The sequence below is a fragment of the Stegostoma tigrinum genome, chromosome 5 (assembly GCF_030684315.1).
Source record: "Stegostoma tigrinum isolate sSteTig4 chromosome 5, sSteTig4.hap1, whole genome shotgun sequence".
Lineage (NCBI taxonomy): Eukaryota > Metazoa > Chordata > Chondrichthyes > Orectolobiformes > Stegostomatidae > Stegostoma > Stegostoma tigrinum.
The window spans coordinates 53,394,676-53,416,702 of NC_081358.1; the positions used below are offsets into that span (position 1 = coordinate 53,394,676).

Consider the following 22,027-nt stretch of genomic DNA (forward strand, 5'->3'; position numbering starts at 1 on the left):
TTGGCGCTCAGAACAAGACGCTGATAGTTCTCAGCAGTTTAGGCAGAGGTCCTTGGATATTAAGAAAAACGGGGTTTCAGGTCGACAATTTTCACCGGGGACACTCCTAAAAACTGGGTGACAATATCCATCACTAATTCGGTTTCACTGGCTTGAGGCGAATATTTTATCGCTTGTCCGATCAAACATAGTTTGGCCACACTCAAAACCGAGAGGAAAGAAAGCTGTTTATATCTAAGTGCTAGAACACGGATTGTGGGAGCATTGTTCAGTTCATGCCTACAGCTTTTGTGTGCAGCTCCATAGCAACCCAGACTAGCACAAAAGCATTAGTTACTGTTTGTTTTCCTACGTCCAGCAGAACGCGCTGACCCCTTCCTGAAAGTTATACACAAGTACATTGCTCGCTGTGCGTCTCAGCTGCAGCACGACATCACCGATTTTAGAAGAGGCTCAGGGTGGGCAGAAACTGAAGCTGATATTGCCCGCAATCCTGAATACCCGAAAGAAAATCTCCAGCCAGGCACAAGGTCACGGGCATCGAATTCTCATTAATCCTTCGCTTTCTGCCTGATCTCGGTTCTGAAATTGCACCGTGTTAATGGAGCAACGAAACACATCGCCAGACAAATTTACCACTGGTGGGTGGGCATTTGATCCGGAAATCAGCGAGAGTTTCATAGCAGTCTGTTTCAATGTAAAGCAACGAGTCTGGCATGCTATATGAAAATCTAAGATGACAGGTTTTATCATGCACAAACCCACTTTTGCATTTCGTCTCTCGGCGACGGAGCGAGGGTATAATAATTAAAGCAAATTAAAGTAAAATACAGTCTTTTAGTATTTGAAACAATTGGTGTGAAGTTTCATGAACTCTGGCAATTGGTTACGCAAGGGTGGGTGTTTTTTTCCTTTATTTTAGTCGGCATTTCCAATATTTATGACTTGTTTATGAAGGTAGTTTTAGAGGGCTGAAGGTTCCGAGCACGGCGTTCTATACACCTTACTTCGGGTTTCTTTTTGTTTTTCAGAACCCCCTGATGTAACAGTGAATGAATTTGTAAGTGCGCGTAATTGAACGTGAAATTACATGATGAGGCAATTTACTGTGGATGTTGGAGATCTTAAATAAAAGCAGAAAATACTGGAGAAACTCAGAAAACATTTCGAATCCAATATGCGTTTTTTAAGAACTGAAAATTACGTATAGGAGCAAATTGGTGCTGATACTGAAATCTGTACTAAAAACAAAAGGTGCTAGGAATCACACTGGATCAGACAGCAAGCTAACTTTCGACTCTAGATGATTCTTCATCAGAGCTCTGTCTGACAAAGAGTCATCTAGAGTTAAATCTGGCTTGCTTTCTCTCCATGGATGCTGCCTGACTGTCTGGGATCACCATTTTTCAGAGAACATGTGTCGGATGAATGTATTCTCTCCTTTCGATTTGGGGGCATCTTTAGAAAGACTGTCCGCAAAGTCTCGTATAAGAAATTAATGAGTAAAATTAAAGTACATGGGATTGGAGTCGTGTATTAAAATTGATAGAAATTTAGTTAGCGAATTAGGAATAAATGTTTTTTTTCTGAATAGCGGGCATAGGTACTGGGATGAAACAAAACTACATACAGAAAGTGTTTCCTTATAAAATTCACACTTTTTAAATAGAATAGTTTAACTTTGTAAAGTAAGATTTATCTGAGTATACCTGTAACTACTAAGATGAAAAAAATCTAAAATTGTTTATTCAAAGCTATTTGTTGATATTAAAAGGACATTAAAGAAGATAAGACCCAGCCAGCTGACTAAACACCTGGTTTAAAAGTAGGGTTTAACAAGGATCTTAAAGTAGGAGATGGATGTGGAGTGATAGAAGGGTTTAGGTTGATATTGAGGAATAGATTATGTGATGGAAACTTCAGTTACCAATGATAGAGCAAAATGAAGTTGAATGGACAATTTCTGGATTGGATCCTTCCACAGGTCACAGATCACATATGTAAAGATCTTCATTTTAGGCATCCACCAATTTAACAAAGGGACTAATATATTTCAAATTGACATGCATTCTGGCTATTACATGTTACAAAAATGGACACATTGCAACAATTTTTCATCCTACTATATATGTTACCTGCATTCATCATTATCCTGTCTTGTCCTCACACAATTTCCAGACACACACATGCATGCACACGCTCTCTCTCACACACACACTTCAGTCAATGAATTACAGACAGAAGCTAAAACCCTGATTGTTTGATTTCCTTAGGCCAGGAAGTTTCAGCCACCAGTACTGTTACTAATGATGCAGTTGTAACACGATTAACATTATTGCTGTATATTTATACACATTTTGGATCAAGTGAACTATTGTGCTTACCAAGAATAGTCTTTTTCTATTTCAAGCTTTGAGGAAAAGCTTCCAGCAGTCTTCCACAACAATGTAATGAAGACTCACATTCACAAGGAACCACATTTAGACTACCACAAGTCATTTTACATGGAGCATCAAACTGGGCTGGTTTGAATCTATATCTCAAAACGGAAAGGATATTTCTGACTTCTTGTACCACTGTGATTCTCTGAAATATAAACGTAAAATCTTCTGCTTGTAGTTCCTTATATAAATCTTTAATGCTGACTATTTTTACTGCTTTGTTTATAGGTCTTATTTGTTTTATTCTGTACACTTTTTATGATTTTAAAAAGCACACCTTGCCCTTTAAATGTGCCTCAAATATTCTGCCAGGGCTAATGGTAAGATTCTTAGCAGTGTAGATGAGCAGAGAGATCTCGGTGTCCATGTGCACAGATCCTTGAAAGTTGCCACCCAGGTTGACAGGGCTGTCAAGAAGGCATACAGCGTTTTAGCTTTTATTAATAGAGGGGTCGAGTTCCGGAACCAAGAGGTTATGGTGAAGCCGTACAAAACTCTGGTGCGGCCGCACTTGGAGTATTGTGTACAGTTCTGGTCACTGCATTATAAGAAGGATATGGAAGCTTTGGAAAGGGTGCAGAGGAGATTTACTAGGATGTTGCCTGGTATGGAGGGAAGGTCTTACGAGGAAAGGCTGAGGGACTTGAGGCTGTTTTCATTAGAGAGAAGAAGGTTGAGAGGTGACTTAATTGAAACATATAAAATAATCAGAGGGTCAGATAGGGTGGATAGGGAGAGCCTTTTTCCTAGGATGGTGACGGCGAGCATGAGGGGGCATAGCTTTAAATTGAGGGGTGAAAGATATAGGACAGATGTCAGAGGTAGTTTCTTTACTCAGAGAGTAGTAAGGGAATGGAATGCTTTGCCTGCCACGGTAGTAGATTCGCCAACTTTAGGTACATTTAAGTCATCATTGGACAAGCATATGGACGTACATGGAATAGTGTAGGTTAGATGGGCTTGAAATCGGTATGACAGGTTGGCACAACATCGAGGGCCGAAGGGCCTGTACTGTGCTGTAATGTTCTATGTTCTATTTATTGTACAATTAGGTTACACAAAACTAAACATTAACCTTTTAATAATGGAAAAATCAGCCCCAAAGACCAATGTTTTAGTCTAAATGAAATACTAATCAGAGAAAACCTAAAATCACTAAGTGCATAATACAATAATTCTCCAGGAGCCCAGGTGAATGGGCAAGTGAATACTCTAAGGATCAATAACTATAAGTGAGAATGTCATTTATAAAAGGACGAAATATGTAACTAAGAGGGGAAATCCTTGCAAGCAAATTTAGCAGCACCTTCTGTTACTGAAGCTGGCAGAAGTTATTTTTATCTTACCAACTGGGGTAGTAATTTGGCAGGAACAAAAACAGAAGTTGATGGAAAAGCTCAGCAGGTCTGGCAGCATCTGCAAAGAGAAAATCAGAGTTAATGTTTCGGGTCCAGTGACCCTTCCTTAGAACAAATTACTTTCGTAATTTGGCAGGTTGGGACGTAATTGTTGGTATAAAAATCAGCAGGCTCCATCAAGGGCAAAAGGATTTGCCCCACCACGTCACTGATCTGTCTGTGAAGATGAAAATCTGCCTTGAGTTAAGATTTTGTACATGGCACAAAATACTGAAGGAGGGAGATTCAATAATAACTCCTAAAAGAGAATTAAATATAGACTTGAAAATGAAAGGTTTAGAGACTACAATGAACAGATAGGAAACTGGTTCAATTTTACAACCCTTTCAAAGAACTGACTCAAACAAAGGACTTAATGGCCTTCTGTGATGTGGTATGATTCTAAGACCCTATAATTTAATAAGTCTAGCAAAAATATTGTTTACAATAAAATGATACCAAAACAGCTGTAGAAATACTTAAAATTCAGTTCGCATGTTGCACTGATGTAGAGAACTTATTTCCTTTTCTGATGTGAGTGAAATATGGTTGTGGCCTAACTGACCAACTTTTGAGGTCTGTACCTTGTTCCACAAAAAGCCAATCAAAATGTATGTGATTTATATTTATAGCACTGCAGCTTAAACAGTCATTCCCACACCCCCCGCCCCCGACCCACCATTGTCACATCTCACAAACCCCTCACTCCAAACCACAGCACATCGGTGGTGACGGCAACTATCAAACATCAACCTAATGTCACAGGAGAAAAATATCAGGGCAGAGCTAGTTTAGATCAATCCTAATTTGCTGTATAAAATGCGACAAAAATTTGTCAGCAAGCATTCTTCTGACGTTGGGATCAATTATTAAATTCTGATTCAGTTCCTAACTCATATTACATCTGACTGTTCTTGATATTCACGCTAATTTTCTCTACATTATTTGAGTCATCAATATTTGAAAAGTAGGAGACAGATCAATTTTTCTGTACCAAGAGCCTATATCTAATTGCACAAAAACGTCTGGCTCATGAGGGAGATTACATTCTAAAAGCAACATGTAGCCCATCATAGCTGTCCATGTAATTGTTAAACTTTAAAAAATGTATGTGAAGGATCATGGTCTATTGTACCAGACATGACCATAGTTGGAAAAAGTAGAAAATATGATGAATCACATGCCTTAATTGTTTTACTAATATCCAATTTACTAATATCTATTTATTCTCCCTAATTCTAGGAAGATTACTTACTAACAGATAGCCTACTGGTGGACTATTTCAACATGTTTCTCAGTCTACTGGTAAGTGTTTTCTTGATTAAATGGGCATGGGTACCTGCATGTGCCCAAGCTATGCCTGCCTCTTTGTAGGATACATGGAACAATCCCTCTTCCAAAGCTACACTGGCCCTATTCTCTACCCCTTCCTCCATTACATCAATGGCTATATTGGTGCCACCTCATGCTCCCACAAAGAGCTCGAACAGTTCATCCACTTCACTAACACCTTCCACCTCAACCTTAAGTTCACCTGGACCATCTGTGATACCTCGCTCTCCTACCTGGACCTCTCTGTTTCCATCTCTGACAACCACCTGGAAACCAATATCCAGTTAAGGGTGAGGAAAAGTTCAGCTAAGCGGATGAGGGTGTCAGTGGAAGGGGGACTGGTCAGGCCTGAGGGTCAGGAAGAATCAGAGGGCCTGTAGGCCATCTGCATGGGGAATGCAAGTGTATAGGACCTGGATGCCCATGGTAAAGATGAGGTGTTCGGGTCCAGGGAATTGGAAGTTTTGGAGTATGTGGAGGGCATGGGTGATGTCACAGACATAGGTGGGAAGTTCCTGGACCCAGGGGGAGAAAATGGAGTCGAGATAAGTGGAGATGAGTTCAGTGACATCTCCCAAACCATCCGCAATCTCATCACTTCAGTTGACCTCCCACCCACAGCCTCCAACCTCATCATTTCCCAACCCCACACCACCCATATCTATCTCCTTCCCAAAATCCACAAACCTGACTGCCCTGGTCAACCCATTGTCTCTGCCTGCTCCTGCCCCACCAAAATTATCTCAACTCCGTTTTCTACCGCTTGGTCCAGGAACCCCCCACCTACGTCCGTGACACCACCCATGCCCTCCACTTCCTCCAAAACTTCCGATTCCCTGGTCTCCAACACCTCATCTTTACCATGGACATCCAGTCCCTATACACTTGCATTCCCCATGAAGATGGCCCAATAGCCCTCTGATTCTTCCTGTCCCGCAGGCCCGACGAGTCCCCTTCCACTGACACCCTCATCTGCTTAGCTGAACCCGTCCTCACTCTTAACAACTTCTCCTTCAATTCCTCTCACTTCCTACAGACAAAGCGGGTAGCCATGGGTACCCACATCGGACCAATCTATGCCTGCCTCTTTGTAGGATTCATGGAACAATCCCTCTTCCGAAGCTACACTGGCTCTATCCCCCATCTCTTCCTTTGTCACTTTGAAGACTGTATCGGCGCCGCCTCATGCTCCCACGAGGAGTTTGAACAGTTCATCCACTTCACTAACACCTTCCACCTCAACCTTAAATTCACCTGGACCATCTCTGATACCTCTCTATCCTTCATGGACCTGTCTGTTTCCATCTTTGACAACCACCTGGAAACTGACATCCATTTCAAGCCTGGAGCTGGAAGAACACAGCAGGCCAAGCAGCATCTCAGGAGCACAAAAGCTGACGTTTCGGGCCTAGACTCTTAGGCCCAAAATGTCAGCTTTTGTGCTCCTGAGATGCTGCTTGGTCTGCTGTGTTCATTCAGCTCCACACTTTGTTATCTTGGATTCTCCAGCATCTGCAGTTCCCATTATCTCCGATCCATTTCAAGCCTTTCAGCTACCTAGAATACACCTCCTCTCACTCACTTTCCTGCAAAATGGCCATCCCCTATTCCCAATTCTTTTGCCCCTGCCACATTTGCTCCCGAGATGAGACATTCCACTCCCGGACATCCCAGATGTCCTTGTTTTTCAAGGACCGCAACTCCCCCTCCACTGTGATCAAAAACGCCCTCGACCGTGTCTCTCGCTTTTGCTGCAACTCATCCCTCACACTCCCTCCCTGCAATAACAACCAAAACAGAATCCCCTTGTCCTCATGTACCACCCCACCAACCTACAGATCCAACTCATCATCCTCCAACACTTCCGCCATCTGCAATCTGACGCCACTACCAAAGACATTCTTCCCTCCCCAACCTTATCTGCTTTCAGGAGGGATTGCTCTCTCCATGACTCCCTTGTCTGCTCCACACTCCCCACCAGCACCCACCGCACTTGGCACTTTTCCCTGCAGCCGCATGAAGTGCTACACCTGCCCCTACACCTCCACCCTCACCCCCATCCCAGGCCCTAAGAAGACCTTCCACATCAAACAAATGTTCGCCTGCACATCTGCTAACGTGGTATTCTGTATCCGCTGTTCCCGTTGTGGCCTCCTCTACACTGGGGACACCAAGCAGAGGCTTGGGGACCACTTTGTGGAATACCTATGCTCGGTTTGCAACAAACAACTGCACCTCCCAACCCGAACCATTTCCAGTCCCCCTCCCACTCCTTGAATGACATGTCCATCCTGGGCCTCCTGCAGTGCCACAATGATGCCACCTGAAGGTTGCAGGAACAGCATCTAATATTTTGCTTGGGAACCCTGCAGGCCAATGGTATCAATGTGGACTGCACAAGCTTCAAAATCTCCCATCCCACAACTGTATCCCAAAACAAGCCCACCTCATCCCTGCCTTCCTAACCTGTCCTTCCACCTATCCACTCCTCCCACATCAAGGCCCATCACCATCTCCTACCTACTAGCCGCACCCTGCCTCCTTGACCTGTCCATCCTCCCTGGACCAACCTATTTCCCTCCCTAACTCCTCACCTTTACTGGCTCCAACCTCGCCTCCTTAACAGTCTGTATCCTCTCCACCTATCTTCTCCTTTATCCATCTTCTATCCGCCTCCTCATCTCACCCTATCCCTATTTATTTCAGAATCCCCTTCCCCGTTTCTGGAGAAGGGTCTAGACCCAAACCATCAGCTTTCCTGCTCCTCTGATGCTGCTTAGCCTGCTGTGTTCATCCGGCTCTACCCCTTGTTATCACATTCAATACTGAAAGCATATTGAGGCCATTCAAACATGGGGCCCATGTTTGTGTGAAAGAAGGAGCATAAATTAGAAGAATGAGGATAGAATCCTTTTTCACAGCTCTAACTGATCACATGAGTTGGGCAATTATGGGATAAGGATGAACCCCAAGAATAACATTGATGCTTCAGATGTGCATAAATAATGATTATACGCTGAATTGCCCAACAAAGCAATAATATTATTTTTGAGATGACACACAAAGGAAGGAAAACTGACTAATCAGAAGAAATCATATTGGTCACCAGAAGCATCATCCCAGAGCATCTAAGTATCATACTCATTCAATTGCGCTGTTCTAGATTTAAAGAAAATTAATCAATGGGATGTCAGATCACTGGAAATCCCAAACTGACTTTGAGAAAGGGCTGGTAAGCTGTCATCTTGAAACACTGCAATCCATTTGCTGTAGTAAATCCACACTGTTAGGGGTTGAATTCCAGAATTTTGTCCCTCCAGGATTTTGACCCGATGACAGTGAAGGAACAGCAATATATTCCCAAGTCTGGATAGTGATGGCTTGGTGAGGAACTTGAAAGTCATGGTGTTCCCATGTAGTGATGACCTTGTCCTTCTAGATGGTAATGTTGTAGGATTGGAACATGCGGTTGGAAAAACCTTGGTAAGTTTCTGCAGTACATACAATGATCGTGCACACCGCTGCTGCTGAACCTCAGTGTTGGATGGACTGATGTTTGTGGATGTGGTGCTAGTCTACTGGGCTGCTTTATCCCGGATAGTGTCAGGCTTCTTGAATTGTCTCATCCAGGAAAGTAGGGAGTATTCTATTGCACTCCTGACTTGTGCCTTGTCGTTGGTGAACAGATTCTGAAAGGAGCCGGAGGTGAGTTATGTGTTATGGGATTCCAACCCCCGACTTGCTGTTTAGTCATAGTATTTATATAGCTAGTCCAGTTCAGTGTCTGGTCAATGGTAACTCCCAGGAGTTTGATAGTAGGCAAACCAGCAATGGGAATGCCATTGTATGTCAAAAGATTATGGTTAGATTCTCACTTATTGGAGATGGTCATTCCTGGCATTTGTGTGGCACAAATGTTACTTGCCACTTGTCAGTCAAAACCTGGATATTGTCTTACTACATTGGACATGGACTGCTTCAGTACTTGGAGAGTTGTGAATAATTTTGAACATTGTACAGTCATCAGCGAACATCCCCACTTCTGAATTGAAGATGGAGAGAAGGTCATTGATGAGGCAGCTGGAGCTGGGCCATAGATACTCCCCGAAGTGTATTTCTAGTTTTATACAAGCAAATATGTAGTCGACAAAAAATGCATCCGGAGCTATTTTCTTTAAAGCACAACTAAGAATTGGCTTAATGTTAAAATAGTGAACTCAATGATGGGCAGTTTTGTTTTGCCAACAGCAGACGAAAAAAATTATGTTTACTAGAAACATTCTTTTTCAAAGGGAATTGTTTAGTTCTGAATGGTTCAGAAAGCTGATGGTGTGTCCTAGGTATAGCAGGTATTCATTGCAGTAACTGTTTAGAAAAAGTGGAACTCATCTGGAATCACAAAGACATATATAACCCCATACTAAACTTTATTAGTCATCAAGTCATTTACAGTGTAGTCTTCCAGTCAGACGTTTGTGGCTTTGAGCCCTGCCCTAGACTCCTGAAAGCTCAATCAAGACTGAAAAACCTTCTGGTAAAGAGAGTAATGCACTGTTGGAGTGAGTGACATCTTTTCAATGAGACGTTGAACTGAGGCGTCACCTGTCTTTCTGACTGGATATAAAAGGTTCCATATTGCCATTCAGAAGCTCTGGTGAGTTTTCACAGTGGCTGACCAATGTTTACCTTTGCACAGCATCAAAAACAGAATTCTAAGCAGGATTGGGTGGCACGGTGGCTCAGTGGTTAACACTGCTGCCTCACAGCACCAGGGACCCAGGTTCGATTCCACCCTTGGGTGACTGTTTGTCTGGAGTTTGCACATTCTCCCTGTGTCTGTGTGGGTTTTCTCAGGGTGCTCTGGTTTCCTCCCACATTTCAAAGATGTGTCGGTTAGGCGTATTGGCCATGCCAAATTGCCCATAGTGTTCAGGGATGTGTGGCGTAGGTGGGTTTTAGGGGGATGGGTCTGGGTCTGGGTGGGATGCATTGAGGTTCAGTATGGACTTGTTGGGCTGAAGGGCCTGTTTCCATATTATAGGGAGTCTGTGATTGCATTGCTGTTCATGGAACTTTCTCTTCCCACAGTATTTTCTAAATTTGACTAAAATGTAACCACAACTATACTTGTAAAACAGTTTATTGGCTGTAAAAGTGTTTTGTGACATTCAATGGTCAAAAGTGCAAATTCAAGGTTGATTTTTTAAATTACTTCTTAAATCAAAATGTAGTTTTTGACGAGCACAGACTCAATACGCTGAATGGCCTTTTCTGCGTGATAAACTTCTGTGAATGTCTGACTGTAAGTCAGTGAATGATAGCAAAACAGTAAAGTTTGTTGGAAATATTCTGCTTTCACAACTTCTCATGCAGCTCTTTACTCACCCTGTGGAGTGGTGCGTAGAGGACAATTTCTGCTGCTATAATATGTGGGAAAATTTCACTGTGAAAGTGAGTTTTTGATGCATTGTGCATCTTCAGATTTCCTAAATCTCTAAATTACAAGCACTTATAATTCCTCTAAGAATAGATTCATTTTCAATTCAAGTTCAAGTTTGAAAACTGATTTTTCTTTTCTTCAGTGTATTTATGAATCATAGCTTTTCCATATTCAAGAAAAAAGAACCTGTACTTCAAATGAATTTCCAGGATCTTCAGTTGCAATGTTTATTGGTGACATAGGTTCTTGCATTCAGTCACATTAACATTTCACCAACAAAGAGTACTTTGGCAACAAGGGAATTTTTCTAAAGCGAGGATAATCATCAATGGCAACAGTTGTGTTTACTTCTGCTTATAAACAGTTGAATTATATGTGACCTGACAGCTCTGCCTTAGTTACAAAACAGGTATATTTATATCTTAAGAGAAGTGGAGTTCTATAATTGTAGTTTCAATGCTTATTAAAGAAAGAGTGAAATAGAGCCAAATATTTGGAATTGCAATAGGTTAGGCAGCATCTGTGTAAAGAGAAATAGAGTTAATATTTCATGCTGAAGACTCTTTGTAAAGTCATCAATTAGTACCACTGAGGTTATTAAGACAAAAGTAATATACCTGAATAAAAATTGTAATGCTAATTTGAGATTGTTAATATGCTATTATATTAATGATAGACTTTCATAACAATAAAATCACCATGTATTAAAGCAATGCTTCTAGTCATTTGAAGTCAAAACAAAAACATACAGCCAGTGTAATTGCCGAAATAACTTATAAAAGACTCACTCAAAAATATCTAAATAAAGATTTCCTCTGACCTTATGGTCTTTGCTTTTATTGAATTCACCAAGACCCCGCCATTATTCAATTATTTTGTGTTCTAGAATATTTTTGGATACATTCCTGGGATGGAAGTTTCCCTATAATAAAGAAATGGTAGAGTGAGTTGTACTCTTAGAAAAATGAAAGCTGATCTCATTGAAATGTATTACATTCTAAGAGAATAGATGATGGGAGGCTGTTTTCCCTGGCTGAACCCTAAGGGTAATAATCTCAGGATAAGAGTCCACCATTTAGGAGGGAACATTTCTGGTCTGAGGTTTGTGAACATTTGGCTTTCTCTCCCCCAGAAGACTGTGGATATTTAGTCAGCTAACATATTCAAGGTTGAGATTGATAAATTTTTGGACTCAGAAGGAATGAAGGAGTATGGGGATCTGATCATAAAGTGTCACTGACGTTGAAGATCAACTATAATAATGAATTGGCCACATTGCATGTTCTGTTTTGTGCTACTTGCATGAGAAAGTATTACCTAGACCAAAAACAAGTAGGCAGTTGGACCTGTTGATTCAGCCATTGCTACCATATTGTTAGCAAGGATTGTAGCCAAAGTTGATTTCCTGTCCCTCTTTGTGGGACAAACTACAGCTTGTTATCTCCTGTCAGCATCCATCTCAAATTGGAGAAATTTATTATTTAGGAACTGACTCTTCCAAACTATTGCTGGTTCTAAGATTTTGCGCTGGAAAGTTTTTAATGTGAATAATGTGTCTAAAGTGAGAAAATGTGAAAAACTAGGGACTGAAAATCAGAAGGAAAATCCAGGCAAAAATACTGTGGAGTTAGGTGAAGAAAAGGGTGTTTGTTTGCAGCAGTGTCTAGGAGTTTAATCATTAATTCCTGAAGAGTCCAGGCTAATCCTAGAGAGTTAACAACATATTTGGAACATTTTTAGAACAAGATCATTGTTCTGTCTCTATGTATTAAATCAGCTTGCACTTTTTATTTCACAGAATTTTCCAATGCCCATTTGGTTTAACAAACGAACGGAGACATTTGAAATAGTTGACAATGCAAAGAAAAATCTGTTGAGGCGGTTAAAACGATTGGTCCATACTTACAGTCCTGCAGACCCCATCTACAATGCGACACTCAGATCCCAAGAAAGACATCCTCGGTTTAAAAAGATCACTGCTCTGGATCTAAAATTTGAAAACAAGTTCATTGTAAGGGTAAGTAGATCAATCAAATTGTCGCTATACCTCTGGGTATGTGACCAGTGATGGTGTACCTAACAGCAATAATGATTTAAAAAATGAAATCTCAGTTAAAATTAGAATTCCCTGTATTTTAAAAAGTTAGGTAGAGATCATGGGCGTTACCCCTCATCAGCGGAGCAAAGAGAGTATGAGATTGGGCCCTGTTTTGCTGTAGCCATGAAGCAAAATTGGTAGGGTTCGTCATGGATAGAGATAATGGGAACTGCAGATGCTGGAGAATCCAAGATAACAAAGTGTGGAGCTGGATGAACACAGCAGGCCAAGCAGCATCTTAGGAGCACAAAAGCTGATGTTTCAGGCCTAGACCCTTCTTCATGACTTCTTTACAGCTGACAGCACCATTTGAAGCCTGTACAGGTACAGTTAAATGTAAAAATTACTGTCGGTGATTCAATGCTTTTCCACAGGATGTGCTTTTGAAATCTCTGCACACTATAATTGCACAGAATTGACTGTACTGACAAAGAGTTTCTTTCTTATACGTATTAATCTCATTATAAAAACCTTGAAAATGATCAACTTTTTTGATTGAGGTGTAATTAAGTTTTAAAGGTGAACCAAGTTCCTAACTGCTGCTGGCAAATCCCTCCAACCACAAGTGATAATGGGAACTGCAGATGCTGGAGAATCCAAGATAACAAAGGGTGGAGCTGGATGAACACAGCAGGCCAATCAGCATCTCAGGAGCACAAGAGCTGACGTTTCAGGAAGGATCTCGGCCCCGAAACGTCAGCTTTTGTGCTCCTGGGATGCTACTTGGCCTGCTGTGTTCATCCAGCTCCACACTTTGTTGCCCTCCAACCACAAGAATGTGTTTTCATATTTACATGGAAAGTTAAATTTCTCCATTTTTCTGAACTATGATATTTCAGCCATATTTATGTCCTAATTATTATTTTCTCTCTGTGAAAAGTGAAGAACATCTGGCACTTTACTTCCTGGTATGCAGTCTCTGAGAAAACTTCAATCTGATTACCATGTTTGATGACCATAATGCAATATGTAAAATAATCTACTCACGTTTCAAATACCTTTGATTCTTTGTTTTTTTTAAAAAATTGTAATTTGATAAAATCAAACAATATGAATTTGTATTGCATTTGTATTTTCTTTCAATTCTAGCACCTTGATCATGTGCAGGGTATTGCATGGATAAAAAATGAGAGACTCCCAACATTCCTTTTGAGTGATTGTTACTTTGAGTACAGGTAAAAAAAAATCCAAATCTTTTTCTTTTATTATTGTTATGCTAATATTCACCTTATACAAATATAATGGTGTTTTAAAAATCTTTAAATAAATGTACAATTTGTTGTGGAATAAAGTAACCATGCTTCAATGCATTGCTTAGTACATAATATTTAGCTTGTATGGATGAGAAGAAAACAAGCTTGCAAATTTTACACAGGTAGAGAGGTAAAGCTAGGATGAAGCCCCATCTCCCAAGAGCACATTTCAACTAGCAATTGGGGCAAGGCTTCCCAGTGGGAAAACTTTGGGATCACAAACTCCAAGGCAGCAATGGCTGCCATAGAGCTCCACTTGAGTGCGAACAGCTGCATGGCCATTTTGAGTTTCTGCTTTTTAGCTGTTGGGTGCTGAAATACTTCCATAGAGGCAAGCTTCCTGTCACCAAGTCACTCTTTATTTACATGTGCATAGTACTTGACACTGGTTCGGTTTCCTCAGAGCCAGCTCTCAGAGAGAACAGAACCTCTGGCACAGTGATAATGGGAACTGCAGATGCTGGAGAATCCAAGATAACAAAGTGTGGAGCTGGATGAATACAGCAGGCCAAGCAGCGTCTTGGTGCTCTTGAGATGCTGCTTGGCCTGCTGTGTTCATCCAGCTCCACACTTTGTAATCTTAGAACATCTGGCACGTCTGTTTATATCTGTTGGCCAGGGCTCCCTGATCGGACCAAGTTAACAGCCCCAATCAGGTCTGTCTGGCTGCTCTCATTACAATTACTATATTTCCCCCCCTCTAAGTTTGGTGATGTAGAGCTGTTCTTCATCATTAGCTTCACTTGGGGCATTTTTACACAGGGTCTGGTTGCTCCGACTCAGCCTCAGCTACGGGTGGTGTGTACCAGTCTGTAGCCCGCCTCTTGCACCCAGAGCATCTCAGAAGAATTTTTTCCTCTTTGTTAGGCAGTAAAGACGTTGAGGCTGTGACGTCCACCATATCCATTTCAGACTCCGAGGTTTCTTCAACATTAGACAAAGGAAAAGAACTCACACATTCTGACAGACTTTCTGGCTATTCTGAGGGACTGGATATGTTTTGCTCCTGCCCTGTTTACGAGTTTGCAGCTTTCTTGTGCTCCAAGCACCTACCCAAACTTTGGACATCACGATACCTGACCTTGCCTCGACCATGCCTCTTACCTTTGCAGGGCCATATCTGTTTTTTAGACACCGAATTTCACCCCCTGAAGTGAACTGTCTCGCTTGCTTCAAGGAGTCTTGTGACTGGCATTGGCGTTCCTGCTGCTGTTTCATTCTCCCCAGCCAGGTCCAGGCTGATCACCTTTAACCTAGTGTGGAGTCTTCTCCCCATTAGAGAATTTGCTGGAGCTATTTCTGTAGTTGCATTGGGATGGTTTGATAATCAAATAGAAACCAGTCAGTTTGGTATCAACTGAAGCTGTTTTCAGTTTCTTTAAGCCTGCCTTCAAAGTTTGAACTGCTGTTTCCACTGGACCATTGGATGATTGAATTCGACTTTAGGAAATACTCAAATTCCCTGCTGGTAAATGATGGCCCATTGTCTGTGACCAACACATCTGGGAGTATGTGTATTGCAAAAGATGCTCACAGCTTTTCTATCATCTCCCAGTGTTTGATGAATGAACTCTATCCACGCCCAACCAATTTGAATAGACGTCCATTATGTCTAAGAACAACAAACCCATGAAAGAGCTGTCAATGTGTAACTGAGTCCAGAGTTTACCCAGCTATTCCCACGAATGTGGGGAGCTGCTGGCAATAATTTTGTCCACTGGATCTCTGCATCCAATCTTCTCCCTCAGACATAACCTCTTGCCAACACTTTCATTTTGGACACCTGTGGATGACCAATCTATGCTAAGGGAAATCACTCTTACTCCCCATAATAAAATGCCATCCTCTGTGGTGTTCTTGTCTCACCGGGTCCAGAAACGTTTCCAATCTGGTTGTGATGGCCCTTTTGTTTCCCCTGTCACCACCAGCTGTTTTTGTTTCACCAGCACCAGATCTTTTTGCATCCACAGTCTAATATTGTCAGTGGTGACCACAAAAGTGTCTAGAAAGTTTAAATCCAGAATAGAGTCTTTCAACTGTGGTACCACTGGTGATGTATCTCAGTGGGAGGAAGTTCAAGGGCATCCACATTGACCACTTGGCCTCTGGACTGTGTTCCAACTTGTAATTCTACACACTTAGAATGAGAGCCCACTGCTGAATTCGACCTGAAGCTAAGGATGGCACAGCCTTGTCCTCTTTGATAGCCCTAGTAGAGGTTTGTGGTCTGTTACTATGGCAAATTTATGCCGATAAATGCATTGCTGAAATTTTCCCACGCCAAAGATGACCACCAGACCTTCCTTCTCTCTCTGGGCATATTTGTGCTTAAGCTAAAGCCTGGGAAGCATTTGCTTTTGGCCATTTCTCTCCATCAAGTCATCTGTGAGCCAACACTACCCCAATACTGTACAGGAAGCATCACATGTCAACACCAGATCATAATATGCCAATGCCTTAAATAATGATAGCTGCTTCTTCACTTCCTTAAAGACTATGTCTGGCTACAAGACCTTTTCCAAGACTAACCCCTTTTCAATAGCAGTTGTAAGGATACCAGGATGGAGGCAGGTTTATGTATGAATGTCCCAATCCAAGGAAAGACCTAAGATCTGGTACAGACATAGGAGCCAGGGCACCTTTGATTGTCCTCACTTTATCTTCCGAATTGTCTAACCCAGACTTGTCAATGCTGTAGCCCAAATAGTTCATTTGGGGAACTGGGACACACATCTTTCCCTCGTAACGCCTTGGAGAAATGTCTAAGGATTATGTCCAAGTTCTCTAAGTGCTCTTTATTAGTCTTCCCTATTATTAACAGGTCATCCAGATAAGTAGTGACCCGGGGTAGACCTTGTAAAATATTCTCCATCATTCGCTGAAAAATGGCACAGGTTGATGATACTCCAAATGGCAGTCTTATATATTGGTACAAACCGTTATGAGTATTAATTGTAGCATACTTCAGGAAATCCTTATTTGATCTCAATTGCAAATGTTCATGGCACATGTCCAGCTTCCAGACTCCCTCCCCGACCAGATTTGTATACAAGTCTCTTGTGTTTGGGTTTTTATCCAGCTGTAAGAAGCGGTTTACTGTTTGTTTCAAATCCCCACACTGTCGAGATGACCCATTGGGCTTCACAATCAGTATGACTGGGTGCAGCAAATTCTGCAAGCCGTATGGATTTGATGATTCCTTCACTTTCCAGCCTCCTGATTTCTGCCTCTAGTTTTGCAAATAAGGCAAATGGCATTGGGTGGGCCTACAGAATCGGTAGCTGGTCAAGATGTAAGGCTGCCTTGGGTTCTTTGACAGTCCTTAGAATAGTCCCTGGAATTTTCTAATTCAAGATGGTGGCAGAGAAGCAGTGCAGCATGCAGGCTCCTTCCTGGAACTCATCTGTTCAATCTACTTGTATTTTTCCTTCTTCTTTCACATACAGTTTTTATTTCTTTCTTTAATCTACTTACCTTCTGTGGACAGCGAGTTTGTATAGTACGAGAAGATAAAGTCAGTGTTGCAGAGAGCAAGCTCCCCCGATATCCACAGCAATGGCATGAGCAGACAGACTGAGGTCTTCCAGCACCTGCAGTGATCTCAAATATGGAGAGATTGAGCCCTTGTGGGGATCGCAAGGCCAGCATGGCTAAGCATTTAAAAAGGACTTGAATCTTACCTAGTATCTCTGTATGAAGACCACAAATCTGGCTGTGAAAATCTGTGATGTGCATCTGGATGTCAGAGTGGTGACTGGAGGAGCACAGAGGGTGAAGTCTATGGAGAGGGAAAGATGAACTTTTGAACATGTTTCACTTTTTGTAATTTCAATTTGATATTAATATATTCAATAGTTTACCATTCATACAATTTGTTCGGTAATTTATTCTATAATCCAAGATGATGCCAGAACATGGTGAAGTTACCCATTTTTCATTGTAACTAGGTAAAGTGACAATAAAATGAATGAATTAATAAATAGACCTTCCTCAAAAACCCCTGGGCATTTAATTAGGACTTTGATCAGGCAGCCATTTTCTAACCAAAAATGTTAGACCCAACCAAGCTGAATCAGGCCTGAGTTTTTACTACAATCCATGGTAACTGAACCAGCTGCTTCTGACACAAACCACAGCCATAAGTGTACCCTTAATCTGTGAAGGTACCCTGGTATTGGTTTTCAGTCTCACCAAGGTCTTGTGCAATTTAAAGGTTGGAATCAGAGGGAGCTTTGTTAAAGCCTGGTTCTGCAATCACTGATAGAGCTGAGCTAGTATCTATCTCAATTAAACCTGGGTGTCCATTTAATTAGCTGATTATTTTGATTAGTTCTCATTTGGATGTTGCTAAGAAATTTAACTGTTCTAAACTAGATGTAGGTGGGCTTTCCAGATGTTCCCTCTCCTGAATACCTGCCTATGAGTTCTCTTATTCAATCTCTAATGGGACTCTTTTGTTGTCTCAAGTCCGCACAACGGCAGTAACTACAATAGCTTATTGGCCCAGATTCTGAAGAAAATCTTAACCATATGCCGAAGCTTGACTTTGTTTTGCAGTTTTGCTGTGGGCTGACCTACAGTCCTTCAGTTTACAATATGTCCTGAGTGATGATGTGCAATTGTCTTTGCTCAAGTGGTGTCCCACAAGCTCAGTTGACCTGGCAAGGGTGTTGACTTCCATCAGCATACCCAGTAACTCATATGCTCCACTTGCCACATTTTCTAATGACAAATTCAGTTGTATTGTCTGTTAGAAGTCCAGTTGAGCTTCAGCAAGTAGGTAGTTTTACATCAGAGGAGTAGGAGAGTTGATGTTTTGGGTCAGGCCCCTTCATCAGGACTAGTGAGGGGTAAGGGAGCTCGGAATAAATATGCAGGTAGAGGTAGTGGGAATTGGTCGATGGGAAGAGTGGAGCGGATAGGTAGGGAAGAAGGTGGACAGGTTGTGTCAGGTCAAGGAGGCGGGATGAGAGGGAGGGTTGGACATGCGATGATGCTGCGAGTGGGGAAATTTTAAAACTGGTGAATTCTATGTTCAGACCATCAGGCTATAGATTCCTGAGGTGTTGTTCCTCCAGTTTACAGTTGGCATCATTGTGGCCGTGGAGGAGGCCCAGGATGGACATGTCACCAAGGGAGTGGGAAGGGGAGTTAGAATGGTTGGCAACTGGAGGTGTTGTTGATTATAGTATACAGAGTGCAGGTGCTTCACAAATCAGTCACCACATCTGCACTTGATCTCACCAATGTAGAGGAGGCCACATTGGGAGCAATGGATACAAAAGACCGGGTTGGAGGATGTACAAGTGAACCCCTGTCAGATATGGAATGTTTGTCTTGGATCTTGGATGGAGGTGAGAGGGAAAGTATAGGGGCAGGTGTAGACCCTCCTGCGGTTGCAGGTGTGGTGAGGTTGGTGGAGAGTGTGGAGTGGATAAGGGAGTCACAGAGTGAGCGGTCCCCACAAAAGACAGATAGGAATAGGGAGGGAAATATTTCTTTGGTGGCGAAAGTGGCTGAGGATGATGTGCTGGATGCGGAGGTTGGTGGAGTGTATGTGAGGACCAGGAGGACCATCAACTTCACCAACACCTTTCACCCCAACCTCAAATTCACCTGAACCAACTCTGATAGCTCCCTCCCCTTCCTGGTCCTCTCTGTCTCTATATCCAGTATCCCTCTCACCACTGACATCTATTTCAAACCCACCGACTCCCATAGCTGCCTTGTCTACATGTTCTTTCACCCACCTTCCTGCAAGAATGTGATCCCTTACTTCCAAGTCGTCTGCCTCTGCCGCATCTGCTCCCAGGATGGAGAGTTCCACTCGCAGACATCCCAGATGTCCTCCTACTTCAAGGACTGCAACTTTTCCCCTGCATTGATCAAAAATGCCCACAACCACATCTCTTACGTTTCCCTCAAACCTCCTCACCCCCTACAAAAATAAAGACAGAGTCCTGCTAGTCCTGTTCACCCCATCACCCTAGGCCTTAACAATTTGGGCTACCTCACTGGGATTGGATAGACATTGGGAACCATGCCCAGGGACTGGTCTTAACAAAACTCATAGGTCACTGGTCTAATATACATGAAACCTGTCGCTTAAATATTTTGAAGGAGACTTTAGAACAGAGCGTAATAACGCCACTTACCGTCCACCTGATGTTTATGCACAAGTTAACTTTGACCATGGGATGAACAAGCAGGGAGAATCTTATTGGGCCCTGAATGATGTGGGCAAAGTCAAAAAAATGTGGCAGAATCACATGAGAAGTGCAACAAGGCCTATCTTGATGTTGGGAATAACTCATTGCACCTCTAAACTCTGTTTAGGTGGCAAGGTGAGATTCTCGCTCTGGAGCAGTGAATTGCCTATTAAAAGGAATTATTGTTTATTAGCTTCACATTTCACTTCAATAAAGTGCGGCTTTCTGTGATGCTGCAAACCACGAGAAAACAAGATACAGAGAATGTTAGATGTGGAAATTCTGGTCAGAGCAGGTAGATGAGGATTTCAACTTGTCGCTTTCTCAGAAGGATCTCCATGTTGAACACCAACCCTGTTCTCCCTGAATATGACCACATGCCCCAATTATTCAAAGTCATAGGCATCCAATATATGCCAGCTTCTAAAAGCCCTCAATGCACACCTCTGAACCATACGCAGAATGCTTTTGCACCTCAGGATGCAATGACAACTATCATTATAATGCTGCAGCAAGGATATTTGTGTGCTCATAGATTGGACCACCCTGCATACTCAGCCTATTTGCTTGCTCTTGTAGTGGTCACTCACTATGAACGTGCCTGGATGCTCAAAACATCCGTGCCTTGCCTGGAGATTTTACATCCTGCCCCTGAATACTGCTGTGTTGGCATGCTGTATGTGCAGAAACAAAGCAAGGAAGCTAGTCATTGTTGTCAACAGTCCTCAGCCAAGTCAAGGCAGATATCGTTCAGACAGCGTGTCCCAGTGCAGTAAGTCAATGACATTCTCCAATATCAGCCCAAAGGTTTGGATGCTGTCACTCATCTGCATAGAGTCAGAATCTCCTCCTCATAATGGGTGAAGGACCAAATGTCAGGCAAGCCACCATCCATCTTGACTCTTTCTGCCCTATTGTGCACCATTTTTCTACTAGAATGAAAGAGAGGCTGATATTGAGGGAAATAGAAGTGGATGGCACAGCTATTACTGTTGGTACAGGTGGGGTGAATAGACAGCATTCAGGGTTAATGGTGTTGGGTTTAGGGTGGAGGAGAGCTAGTGAGGAAGATGTTGCAGACAATAGTGAGAGTGGCAGAAAATGAGCCTTGATGGGTGGTGGATGCAGTAGCTGAGATACAGTGAGTGTGAGTTATTGGAAATAAGATGGTGGCACTTATGTTTATGGAATGGAGAATATCGGTGAAGTTCTTCCTATAGAGCTATACATTTCTCCAAATGGCTCAGACTGCACTGACGCTAGTGGCAACTGAAGGGGCCTGGTCTGTGGCCTCCACTGCTGGTGTTGGGCTAATGGGGCATCCCACTTCTGGAGCACTCTGTCTACTAGGATCACAAAGCAGAATGCCAGTTTTCTCTTTGGTGCCATATCTGAGGCAAATGCTAGCAACTATGTAGGGCAACTCGAGACTGACAACGATTTTTAAAGATGATATCAGCACCAGGAATGCAGTGCATTTCAGAATTCCTGTTCTGGGAACAAATAGGGCTAGAATTAGACAAGAGATGAGTTATAGGGGTACATAGTTGATGGAGTGAATTTGATAAGATGTAGCAAGAAAACTTGCAATGCCTTGTGGAAAGAAACCCATCATGAAACTTGAAGAAACTGACATTTAGCCAAAAAAAGGTTCTGCTCTGCTTCTACTTGGCTAGGTGTGAGTTTTATCAAGATTTATGGACAATTTCTGTCCTTGGGACTAAGCAACTTTACTTGCTGCATGTTCCGAAATTTGTCTCATCAACTACCTACACTGCCCCGTGGTGTTCTTGTCCAATACTAGGTCCATTCTTCCACTCACCACACCCAAAACAACTCTCCATTGCTGGGATACCT

At 42.3% G+C, this 22,027-nt stretch overlaps 1 protein-coding gene across 1 annotated transcript in view; it reads left to right on the forward strand.

The window, feature by feature from the left end:
• Positions 1–402: 402 nt before the first annotated feature.
• Positions 403–22,027, forward strand: part of LOC125451388 (regulator of G-protein signaling 22) — a 110,069-nt gene continuing 88,444 nt past the window's right edge. Inside the window, exons 1-5 of the mRNA XM_048528414.2 lie at positions 403–641; positions 1,032–1,060; positions 5,081–5,143; positions 12,409–12,627; positions 13,798–13,883. Coding sequence (XP_048384371.2) covers positions 602–641; positions 1,032–1,060; positions 5,081–5,143; positions 12,409–12,627; positions 13,798–13,883 — 437 coding nt within the window. The 5' untranslated portion in view covers positions 403–601. The remainder of the gene's footprint in view (positions 642–1,031; positions 1,061–5,080; positions 5,144–12,408; positions 12,628–13,797; positions 13,884–22,027) is intronic.